At 41.4% G+C, this 12959-nt stretch overlaps 1 protein-coding gene across 1 annotated transcript; it reads left to right on the top strand.

Moving 5' to 3' along the window:
* The first annotated feature begins 6781 nt into the window (after positions 1-6781).
* Positions 6782-12346, top strand: si:rp71-39b20.4 (potassium voltage-gated channel subfamily V member 2). The gene is made up of 2 exons (XM_014190008.3): positions 6782-8362; positions 11163-12346. The coding sequence occupies exons 1-2, from the start codon at positions 7031-7033 to the stop codon at positions 11490-11492; spliced, it is 1662 nt and encodes a 553-aa protein (XP_014045483.1). The 5' UTR covers positions 6782-7030; the 3' UTR covers positions 11493-12346.
* Positions 12347-12959: the final 613 nt, after the last annotated feature.

Below are 12959 nucleotides of genomic sequence, written 5' to 3'. Positions count from 1 at the left end.
TTTTTTTCTGTGGTCTTGGCTGATTTCTTTTGATTTTCCTATGATGTCAAGCAAAGAGGCCCTAAGTTTGAAGGTAGGCCTTGAAATACATCCACAGGTACACCTCCAATTGACTCAAATGATGTCAATTAGCCTGTCAGAAGCTTTTAAAGCCATAACATAATTTTCTGAAATTTTCCAAGCTGTTTAAAGGCACAGTCAACTTAGTGTATGTAAACTTTTGACCTACTGGAATTGTGATACAGTGAATTATAAGTGAAATAATCTGTCTGTAAACAATTGTTGGAAAAATTACTTGTGTAATCACAAAGTAGATGTCCTAACCGACTTGGCAAAACTGTTGTTTGGTTAACATGAAATTTGTGGAGTGGTTGAATTAATGACTCCAACCTAAGTGTATGTATACTTCCGACTTCATATATATATATATATAAATACATGTATATAGATGTGTGTGTGTGTGTGTGTGTGTGTGTGTGTGTGTGTGTGGGTGTGTATATAAAGATGTGTGTATACAGTGAGGGAAAAAAGTATTTGATCCCCTGCTGATTTTGTCCGTTTGCCCACTGACAAAGAAATGATCAGTCAATAATTTTAATGATAGGGTTATTGTGAGAGACAGAATAGCAACCAAAAAATCCAGAAAAACGCATGTCAAAAATGTTATAAATTGATTTGCATTTTAATGAGGGAAATAAGTATTTGACCCCCTCTCAATCAGAAAGATTTCTGGCTCCCAGGTGTTTTTTATACAGGTAATGAGCTGAGATTAGGAGCACACTCTTAAAGGGAGTGCTCGTAATCTCAGTTTGCTACCTGTATAAAAGACACCTGTCCACAGAAGCAATCAATCAATCAGATTCCAAACTCTCCACCATGGCCAAGACCCAAGAGCTCTCCAAGGATGTCAGGGACAAGATTGTAGACCTACACAAGGCTGGAATGGGCTACAAAACCCTCGCCAAGCAGCTTGGTGAGAAGGTGACAACAGTTGGTGCGATTATTCGCAAATGGAAGAAACACAAAAGAACTGTCAATCTCCCTCGGCCTGGGGCTCCATGCAAGATCTCACCTCGTGGAGTTGCAATGATCATGAGAACGGTGAGGAATCAGCCCAGAACTACACAGGAGGATCTTGTCAATGATCAAGGCAGCTGGGACCATAGTCACCAAGAAAACAATTGGTAACACACTACGCCGTGAAGGACTGAAATCCTGCAGCACCCGCAAGGTCCCCCTGCTCAAGAAAGCACATATACATGCCCGTCTGAAGTTTGAATGATTCAGAGGACAACTGGGTGAAAGTGTTGTGGTCATATGAGACCAAAATGGAGCTCTTTGGCATCAACTAAACTCGCCGTGTTTGGAGGAGGAGGAATGCTGCCTATGACCCCAAGAACACCATCCCCACCGTCAAACATGGAGGTGGAAACATTATGCTTTGGGGGTGTTTTTCTGCTAAGGGGACTGCATCAAAGGGATGATGGACGGGGCCATGTACCGTCAAATCTTGGGTGAGAACCTCCTTCCCTCAGCCAGGGCATTGAAAATGGGTCGTGGATGGGTATTCCAGCATGACAATGACCCAAAACACACGGCCAAGGCAACAAAGGAGTGGCTCAAGAAGAAGCACATTAAGGTCCTGGAGTGGCCTAGACAGTCTCCAGACCTTAATCCCATAGAAAATCGTTGGAGGGAGCTGTAGGTTCGAGTTGCCAAACGTCAGCCTCGAAATCTTAATGACTTGGAGAAGATCTGCAAAGAGGAGTGGGACAAAATCCCTCCTGAGATGTGTGCAAACCTGGTGGCCACCTACAAGAAACGTCTGACCTCTGTGATTGCCAAGAAGGGTTTTGCCACCAAGTACTAAGTCATGTTTTGCAGAGGGGTCAAGTACTTATTTCCCTCATTAAAATGCAAATCAATTTATACAATTTTTGACATGCATTTTTCTGGATTTTTGTTGTTGTTATTCTGTCTCTCGCTGTTCAAATAAACCTACCATTAAAATTATAGACTGATCATTTCTTTGTCAGTGGGCAAACATACAAAATCAGCAGGGGATCTATATATATACACACACACACACACACACACACACAGCTCCTTGACTTTTTCCACATTTTGTTACAGCCTTATTCTAAAATGTATTAAATTATTATTTTTTCCATCAATCTACACACAATACCCCATAATGACAAAGCAAAAACTGTTTTTTAGAAATCTTTGCTAATTTCTAAACAATAAAAAGCTGAAATATCACATTTATGTAAGTATTCAGACCCTTTACTCAGTACTTCGTTGAAGCACCTTTGGCGGAAATTACAGCCTTGAGTCTTCTTCGGTATGACGCTACAAGCTTGGCACATCTGTATTTAGGGAGTTTGTCCCATTCTTCTCTGCAGATCCTGTCAAGTTCTGTGAGGTTGGATAGGGAGCATTGCTGAACAGCTATTTTCAGGTCTCTCCAGAGACATTAGATCGGGTTCAAGTCCGGGCTCTGGCTGGGCCACTCAAGGACATTGTCCCGTAGCCGCTCCTGCGTTGTCTTGGCTGTGTGCTTAGGGTTGTTGTCCTGTTGGAAGGTGTAACTTCGCCCCAGTCTGAGGTCCTGAGCGCTCTGGAGCAGGTTTTCATCTAGGATCTCTCTGTAATTTTCTCCATTCATAGTTGCCTCGATCCTGACTAGTCTCCCAGTCCCTACCACTGAAAAAAATCCCCACAGCATGATGCTGCCACCACCATGCTTCATTGTAGGGATGATGCCAGGTTTCCTCCAGACGTGACGCTTGGCAATCAGGCCAAAGATCTGAGGTCTGAGAGTCTTTAGGTGCCTTTTGGCAAACTCCAAGCGGGCTGTCGTGTGACTTTTACTGAGGAGTGGCTTCCGTCTGGTCACTCTACGATAAAGGCCTACAGTGCCTTGCAAAAGTATTCACCCCCTTGGAGTTTTTCCTATTTTGTTGCATTACAACCTGTAATTTAAATAGATTTTTATTTGGATTTCATGTAATTGACATACACAAAATAGTCCAAATTGGTGAAGTAATATGAAAAAAATGAAAAAATGTACTTGTTTTACAAATTAAAAAAGAAATAAAAATAAACTGAAAAGTGGTGTATGGGGGCGTGAATAGTTATGCGTGCTCAAGGTTTCTGTTTCTTTGTCTTATTTCATAATATTAAATATTTTGCAACTTCAAAGTGGTAGGCATGTTGTGTAAAGCAAATGATACAAACCCCCAAAAATCAATTTTAATTCCAGGTTGTAAGGCAACAAAATAGGAAAAATGCCAAGGGGGGTGAATACTTTTGCAAGCCACTGTAATTGGTGGAGTGCTGCAGAGATGGTTGTCCTTCTGGAGGGTTCTCCCATCTCCACAGGGGAACCCTGGCGCTCTGTCAGAGTGACCATCGGGTTCTTGGTCACCTCCCTGACCAAGGCCCTTCTTCCCAGATTGCTCTGTTTGGCCGGGCGGCCAGCTCTAGGAAGAGTCTTGGTGGTTCCAAACGTCTTGCATTTAAGAATGATGGAGGCCACTGTGTTCTTGAGGACCTTCAATTTTTGGTACCCTTCCCCAGATCTGTGGCTGGACACAATCCTGTCGTCTCGGAGCACTTCGGACAGTTCCTTACGACCTCATGGCTTGGCTTTTGCTCTGACATGCACTGTCAACTGTGAGACCTTATATAGACAGGTGTGTGCCTTTCCAAATCATGTCCAATCAATTGAATTTACCACAGGTGGACTCCAATCAAGTTGTAGAAACATCTCAAGGATGATCAATTTACTTATGTAAATAAGGTATTTCTGTTTTTAAAACATTTGCAAACATTTCTAAAAACCTGTTTTCACTTTGTCATTATTGAGTATTGTGTGTAGATTGCGGATGAAATTGTTTAATTCTATCCATTTTAGAATAAGGCTGTAACGTAACAAAGTGGAAAAAGTCAAAGGGTCTGAATACTTTACGAATGGAATTGTGATACAGTGAATTATAAGTGAAATAATCTGTCTGTAAACAATTGTTGGAAAAATTACTTGTGTCATGCACAAAGTAGATGTCCTAACGGTTAGGACATCTACTTTGTGCATGACACAATACATTTTTCCAACAATTGTTTACAGACAGATTATTTCACTTATAATTCACTGTATCACAATTCCAGTGGGTCAGAAGTTTACATACACTAAGTTGACTGTGCCTTTAAACAGCTTGGAAAAATCCAGAAAAGTATGTCATGGCTTTAGAAGCTTCTGATAGGCTAATTGACATCATTTGAGTCAATTGGAGGTGTACCTGTGGATGCAATTCAAGGCCTACCTTCAAACTCACTGCCTCTTTACTTGACATCATAGGAAAATCTAAAGAAATCAGCCAAGACCTCAGAAAAAAATTGTAGACCACAAGTCTGGTTTATCCTTGGGAGCAATTTCCAAACACCTGAAGGTACCATGTTCATCTGTACAAACAATAATACGCAAGTATAAATACCATGGGACCACACAGCCGTCATACGGCTCAGGAAGGAGATGCGTTCTGTCTCCTAGAGATGAACGTACTTTAGTGCGAAATGTGTAAATCAATCCCAGAACTACAGCAAAGGACCTTGTGAAGATGCTGGAGGAAACAAGTACAAAATCCCAACCAAAATCCCACCATCCCAACCATGATGCATGGGGGTGGCAGCATCATGTTGTGGGGGTGCTTTGCTGCAGGAGGTACTGGTGTACTTCACAAAATAGCTGGCATCATGAGGATGGAAAATGATGTGGATATATTGAAGCAACATCTCAAGACATCAGTCAGGAAGTTAAAGCTTGGTTGCAAATGGGTCTTCCAAATGGACAATGACCCCAAGCATACTTCCAAAGTTGTGGCAAAATGGCTTAAGGACAACAAAGTCAAAGTATTGGAGTGGCCATCACAAAGCCCTGACCTCAATCCTATAGAAAATTTGAGGGCAGAACTGAAAAAGCGTGTGCGAGCAAGGAGGCCTACAAACCTGACTCAGTTACACCAGCTCTGTCAGGAGGAATGGGCCAAAATTCACCCAACTTATTGTGGGAAGCTTGTAGAAGGCTACCTGAAATGTTTGACCCAAGTTAAACAATTTATAGGCAATGCTACCAAATACTAATTGGGTGCATGTAAACTTCTGACTCACTGGGAATGTGATGAAAGAAATAAAAGCTGAAATAAATCACTCTACTTTTATTCTGACATTTCACATTCTTAAAATAAAGTGGTGATCCTAACTGACCTAAGACAGGGAATTTTTACTAGGATTAGATGTCAGCAATTGTGAAAAAATGACTTTAAATGTTTTCTTTAAGGTGTATGTAAACCTCCGACTTCAACTGTATGTGATCGTATACAAATGTAAGCAAGGTTTGAAATGATTGTTTTAGTCAAATATTATATATGTTTGGGCTTGTTGTGGTCAATTTGCAGTCTACAAATTATTTATAATTATGTTCCGACCCTCTGACCATCCACTCATGAAAGAAATTGTCCCACAGCTGAATCTAGTTGATTTTCCTTGTCCTAAACTTTTGGTCTTTCTGGGTCTGCCTCTACCTGACTGTTTGTCTCGCTCTGCTGTGGTGGATAAAATATTTATAACTTTTACCAACTTTGTCATTTTCTTACAGTAGCCAATCAAGTTTTGAATGTTTGGACATTTTGAATTATAAAACCATTGAAATATTCTGCCCTAGAGTACATTTAAAATGTGTTCCTTCATGTGGTAATCAACACAGATGACTGTCAGCTAGATGTCAGAGTGGAGCTTGCAGACTGTGCCGGACTATAATGAACATACATGTAGGCTTACACGACTATAACTCTATTTTTAAACTGTGTGCTTCTTGCAATTCAGTCATGACCAAAGTTCTGAGAAATAATATTCTCCACTATGTTTTTATATGGGCAATCTGCAGTTAAGCGTGATATTCTAGTTTACTTTTTTATTTTTATATTGCCACACTATTAGGTCGAAAAAACACTCTGAAATTGTGAAAATTATCATAATGTCATTTTTTGTGTAAGAGCTGTGTAAGAAAAACAAAATGAAGGAATTTCAGTCTGTTTAGCCAAGATGGAACTTTTGGCCCACATCATGACTTCACAATGTGATCTGATTATAATAGACCAATGACTGTTCATTTGGGTAAGGGGGTGGGCTCTAGACCATCCTATTAGCCAATCAGGGCTGTGTATGTAAATCCTATCACCATTAGACTGACCAAACAAGGCTTAGGGAAATAAATGATTGAAAAAATACATACAGTATGTGGAGTTATTTTCATTAAATAAACACAGTGATTTATTAGACATACAGTGAGGATTTAAAAATACAGTTAAACACTGCATGGGGCTTTAAGTCCAAAAATGGATGTAGCAACTGCAGCTTGCTGCTTTAAGGTATAAATACTGTCTAGGCTAGTGTAATTAGGGGGGAATAAGTGATCTGCATGATAAAACTGCAACCAAATTTGGTTTCCCGTGTGATTCACATGAAAAAAGTGGAGGTTAGAGAAGGCATAGATTTGAAGTTATACAAAGGTTGTCGTTTACTGGGATTCCTTTTCAGTTTGAACTGCATGTACCTGTAAGCCTTTAATAGCCTTGTCACAAATGGGTGACTGCTGTCTCTGCTCTGCCTTTCCCTCCTCCCAGCACCAAATCCTTAAATCACAACACTAATCCTCCCGGACAGTATTTTTAACTTCTGTTAGGACAGAAAGAACAGCAATGGGATTAGAGAATCAGTGAGGAGGATGAATCCCCAACTCATGCTCTTGATCTTCTTGCACGTTGAATCAAACATGGTGTAGCTTTTTCTCTCCCTGCTGAATTTGTAAGGAAAGGAAAAGGAAGAAGGTCTTGCCGTTGTTGTTCTTTGTGTCGAGGAATGTGAAACGTGTGACATATTGGATTTGTTGGTAAGGTCTTTACTGATTTAACTTTCACTAGGTGAGCAGGATTGATTATTCTCAATTTCCTACCCTCTGAGGGGTCGTACAATGGAACAACATTCAAAAACCACTCATCACCTTAAAAAGCTGAAAAAACGGCGCTCCAGTTTGTTTGCCAGCGTGAAACTGAACACCAGCTTATCCAAGAACATTGAAGAACCAGACGCTACCTTCCCATTTGCACAGGAGAGCTCTGTGAAAGCATGGACGTCCATGGATAACCTGGACAACCCTGCTACTCAGACAGTGGTCTCGAAGGAGAACGGGCCCGAGAAGAAAAGGGAGGAGAAAGAAAAACGTGTCGCCAGACAATCCAACATAGTCACCATCAATGTCGGTGGGAGAGTCTTTCACATACCAATCCATCTGGTTCTCCGCTACCCCAAAACCAGGATTGGCTCTCTGGCCCTCTGTACCGATCCTGTGAAGAGGATGACACTCTGCGACGACTACTCCGTCCGCAAAAATGAGTTCTTCTTTGACCGGGACCCCACTTTCTTCCACTACATCTTCCACTTTTACTGCAGCAACGTCATGTGGGTGATGGAGAGTCTGTGTCCGCTCAATTTCGAGGAGGAGATGAACTTCTGGGGTCTCCGCATGAGGGACACTCCGAGGTGTTGCCGCATGCTGTTTGAGGAGAAGGTGGATGAGATCAAAGATGGCCTGAAGGTCAACCAGGAGCTGATCGACGAAATCAAGCCGGCCCACAGGGATGAAGAGGCCATGTTCAAAACCATGTTCCTGGGAGGGTTACGCAAGGCCCTTTGGGACCTGATGGAGAACCCCTACTCCTCTTTAGCGGCCAAGGGCTTCGCCGTGTTCTCCAGCCTCTTCGTCCTCATCTCCATCGTTGCCATGACCCTCAACACGGTGAAGGAGCTGAGGAAGTACACTATCTATGGCAAGACCTACATGGAGTGTGTGGAGATCGTCTCCATCGTCTTCTTCACCTTTGAGTACTTCCTGCGGCTACTCACCACCTGCGACATCAAACACTTTGTGAAAAGCGGCCTCAACTTTGTGGACCTGTTGGCCGTCATGCCCTACTTCATCCAGATCATCTTTGAGATTTTCACAGATGTTGATGATGCTGGTGCCCAGGAGGACCTGAAGACCATGGCCAGGGTCAGCAAAGTCAGCAAGGTGCTCAAGGTGGTCAAGCTCATGCGCATCTTTCGCATCCTCAAGCTGGCCAAACATTCCACGGGAATGCGGGCGTTTGGCTTCACCATCCGGCAGTGCAGAGAGCAGGTGTGCTGCTTATTCCTGTTCATTATCATGGGCATCTTCACCTTCTCGGCCCTCATGCACTCTGTGGAGCTGGACCAGCCAGGCACCCCCTTCAGCAGCATCCCTGATGCCTGGTGGTGGGCCGCAGTGAGTAAACAACTCCAAACTCCATATCAGGGGTATTCAACTCTAAACCTACGAGGTCCGGATGCTGTTGGTTTTCTGTTTAATTAATTACACCCACCGGGTGTCCCAGGTTTAAATCAGTGCTTGATTAGAGGGGAACAATGGAAAAAAAAGCAGTGGAATTGTCTTCAAAGTGCAGAGTTGAGTTTGAGGGCTCTATATGTTTTGTGTTCTGTATAATATGCCCTAAATTTCAGTAATTTTTCTATGGTATGATAATGCATTCCTGTTCATTGACACTTCTATTAGATTTTTCATCCTTTTAACTCTTATTTGAACTCTCTCAATTGATGTTGCCAGTGGCAGTATACATAAAGGATCCATTTCCTGTTTGTGGTTCACTTTAATCATGAGGAAACAGGCCCAACAAGGCTTTTCATGACCAACGGGGAAGGATGACAAAAATACTTCCCTGACTTTTGTTTTTAATTTCTGAGTTGGATAATGTACAGTGCCTTCAGAAAGTATTCACACCCATTTACTTTTTTCAAATTTTGTTGTGTTACCGCCTGAATTTAAAATTGAAATGCATTTGTCACCGGCCTACACCCCATAATGTCAAAGTAGAATTCTGTTTTCAAAATGTTCACAAATAAATGTTAAACCTAAGTCAATAAGTATTCAAACCCTTTGTTATGGCAAGCCTAAATAAGTGCAGTAGTAAAAATGTGCTTAACAAGTCACATAAGTTGCATCGACTCACACTGTGTGCAATAATAGTGTTTAAGATGATTTTTGAATGACCACCTCATCTCTGTACCCCACACATACAATTATCTGTAAGGTCCCTCAGTCGAGCAGTGAATTTCAAAACACAGATTCAACCACAAAGACCAAGGAGGTTGCCTCGCAAAGAAGAGCACCTATTGGTAGATTGGTAAAAATAAAATAGCAGACATTGAATCTCTTTGAGCATGGTGAAGTTATTAATTACACTGTTGATTGTGTATCAATACACCCAGTCACTACAAAGATATAGGCACCCTTACTAACTCAGTTGCAGGCAAATGGTGACTTTAAAACTGTTATAGTTTAATGGCTGTGATTGAAGAAAACTGAGGATGGATCAACATTGTAGTTACTCCACAATACTAACCTAATTGACAGAGTGAAAAGAAGGAAGCGAGAGAATACAAATATTCAAAAACATGCATCCTCTTTGCAACAACGGACTAAAGTAATACTGCAAAAAAATGTGACAAAGCAATTAACTTTCTGTCCTGAATACAAAGTGTTATGTTTGGAGAAAATCTAATACAACACATTACTGAGTACCACTCTCCATATTTTCAAGAATAGTGGTAGCTGCATCATGTTATGGGTATGCTTTCCAGATGTGGAAAGATCTTAGAGATTTACCCAGAAAGACTCACAGCTGTAATCGCTGCCAAAGGTAATTCTACAAAGTAAATTAGATATTTCTGTATTTCATTTTCAATAAATTTGCAAAAATGTATAAAAACATGTTTTCACTTTGTCATTACGGGGTATTGTGTGTAGATGAATGAGAGAAAATCTAGGCTGTAACAAAACAAAATGTGGAATAAGTCAAAGGGTATGAATACTTTCTAAAGGCACTGTATTTGCGTATTGGTTTTTCAGCCTTTTACCTCATATTTTATATCATGAGGAACAAGGGTCAACAAGGCTTTTCATGACAAACTGCGAGTGATGACAAAAATACTTTGCTGACTTTAGTTTGAATTTCAGAGTATGATAATGTAATCTGCCACATTTCATTGGATTTCTTTGCTACTCCAAACATGGGGCATGACGTGTGTTCATGCATCATAGTCTGTGTGTCTTCCTCTTTGGTGGAGGACATTATAGGCTTTATCTCCCGGCAGCTGTTAACTTTTACGTGTCTAATCTCGTCTAATGCCATGTAATGCCTTTCGTTTCAAGCCATGGTTTACAGACTGATTAGAAAAGTTGGATTGGTTCCTGGATCCCTGGAGGTTGAAGTGGTCCTTGTTATTCCCAGAAGTATTTCCGGACCTGACATAGTGTACATGACTAGTGCTGTAACTAACATCATGATCAACTACCATAATTACCTAGATTAGTATCAGGCTTATTCTCAAGGTCTGTCTCCTTCACTTGGTTGGATTCTGATTCAAGTGAAATATACAGTATGTTCTGTTTTTTCGTTGTCAGCAAAAGAAACCAGGCTGTAGCGCAGCCATACTCACCTGGCAGACCTGACTAAAACAGGGTCAATAAGGACAGCGGGTCCTGACTTATATATATGGTAGTGCATGGGAATTTTTCCTCTTGTAATGTTATTCACTGACAGATCTTAGAGTGCTATTTATAACCTGTCAAAAATGTCCATTTGGCCATGTTAGCTAAATGGGTATAGTTAGGCTATCCAGCTATCAAAATCTTAGTTATCATGGCCAGATTACGTGACCAGGGGCCTCGACCCCCAGGGGGCTACATTGATTTAGTTGAGTAATTTAGGTATCACATGAACACACATAAGACATGAAAATATGTGTTGAATTGCCGGGATTTTTTTTCTCTCTGCCAACAAGAGGGGTGTGAACAGTTTAAACAGCAAGGGTCACGATGTGGGGGTTTGTTACGATGATGATAAATGACAATATCCATCCGGACCTTTGCCATCTCAGAAATCTGTGTGACCAGACCTACTCTAATAGTAGTTGAGTACCCCTGGTGTTCTGTATAGTATGTGGCTTTGACTAAAATGTTCTTTGAGATGAACACAACAAGACCCATTTCCTTCTTCGTCCTACAGGTGAGCATCTCCACTGTGGGCTATGGTGACGTGGTGCCCATCTCCTATCTGGGTCGCTGCGTGGCTTTTGGCTGCATCTCCTTTGGCATTATCCTCAACGGCATGCCCATCTCAATCCTCTTCAACAAGTTCTCCGACTACTACGCCAAGCTCAAGGCCCAGGAATACACCCAGACTATAGGCCCGGGTGTACGCACCTTCCAGCTCAAGAAACGTCTGCGGCGCAAGTTCGATGGCTGCTTTGAACCACAGCCTTCGGACGACTCTGATGACGATTATGACACCGCATACCATCCATACAGGAGTCAGAGCTGTGCGGGCGCCGAGTGAGACCCTAATGCCAACGCCCCTTAAATGCCTTTCTCGCCTTCACGCTGGAGACTGACACCCCATCTGCCTCTGACTATATTCTAAGCCGGGATGTAGGAAAGTAAACATTGGGCAAAGGGGGTGGTGGGGGTGGGGGATTGAGGCTGAGCCAAGGGGAGATAAACCGTAAGCTACAGCTTTAGACGTGGCACGCTAAGGGTGACTCCTCAGTCAAATGGACAGGAATTACCCACCATCGGGATCGGTTTCTAAGAATAGCACCTGATGCAGTTAAGTTGAGTGGAACTACCTTTTTACCAGGCATTCATGCCTATAACAGAGTAACGGCCAACGTTTATTAGACTATATTGCACAAACCACTTGAGAAGCTGAGGGATGGTAGCCAGTAGGCCTATGACTGCTCCATTGGATGAAGTGCTAATATACATTTTTTTGGAGGGGGCCTCAGATCTATAAAATGTGCAGGCTGTAAATTTTCATATCAACACATGCAATTAGGCCTAATTAGTTTATTATAACATGATAAAAGACACTATTGCAGTTGGATGATACTTCCAGTAGGCAATTACTTCTCAGTTTTTGTCAGAAAATTAACATTCAACTAATTCATTGAAAAAATTATTATAAAACAACAGTTTTAACGGTATCTTTAATTCATTAGCAGAACTGAACCCAACTCTGACATGGTACTCAGTTTCTACCCAAATGTCCATGTTATGGGCAATAGTCAGTTCAAGTCACACTATATACTTAAAATGTATACAGTTAGACAGTACTATATAGTACTGTATACAGGACTCATTTGAAATAGACCATGCGATGGGTGTCAAAGAATAAAAGTTATTTCATCTGAAGTGTTTTATTTCTTGTTTTGTTGAATGTCTCATGTCCTATTAACCATAACATGTTACCACAACCAGTAAGTCAGTGAAAGGGAAGGATGAAGCCAAATACATTGAACTAAAGTCAACTGCAAAGCTTTCTGGGAAATAATAATAAGTGTTTGATATAAATAACAAACAAAAACATTTCTGCTCTCCATTGATAAAAAATATTTGATTGTAAGAAAATCTATTTTCAAGGTTGAAATGTGTGGCTTGCACTCAAATAACTACAGATAGAGTATTGAAACAGAAATCAAGATCACAAGCAACCAGACATTGCAGTAGTTTGATACGGCACAGATAAGCTGACTGTCTAACAGTATTTAGGGATAAGGCGACTGAAAGGATAGCAGCAGTGGCTTTTGACAGTCGCCTGGCAGTGACTTCTAGAGTTAACCTGGGGCCATGGGACTGTATTACGACAGTAACAGTAAGGAGTGAGAGGGGACAGAGAGGAAACGGAACCAAGGCTATCCACACACACATTCATGCTGTGAAAAGAGATTGTGTGACGCTGTGATGTCACAATGGGACTCCTTGGTAATGCTATTCTCGCTATAATGCACTTTGAATTTTATTGTCT

Source organism: Salmo salar, chromosome 03 (assembly GCF_965601325.2).
Source record: "Salmo salar chromosome 03, fSalSal1, whole genome shotgun sequence".
NCBI lineage: Eukaryota > Metazoa > Chordata > Actinopteri > Salmoniformes > Salmonidae > Salmo > Salmo salar.
The sequence above is the reverse complement of the archived record's forward strand: the minus strand, read 5'-3'. Positions and strand labels throughout refer to the sequence as shown.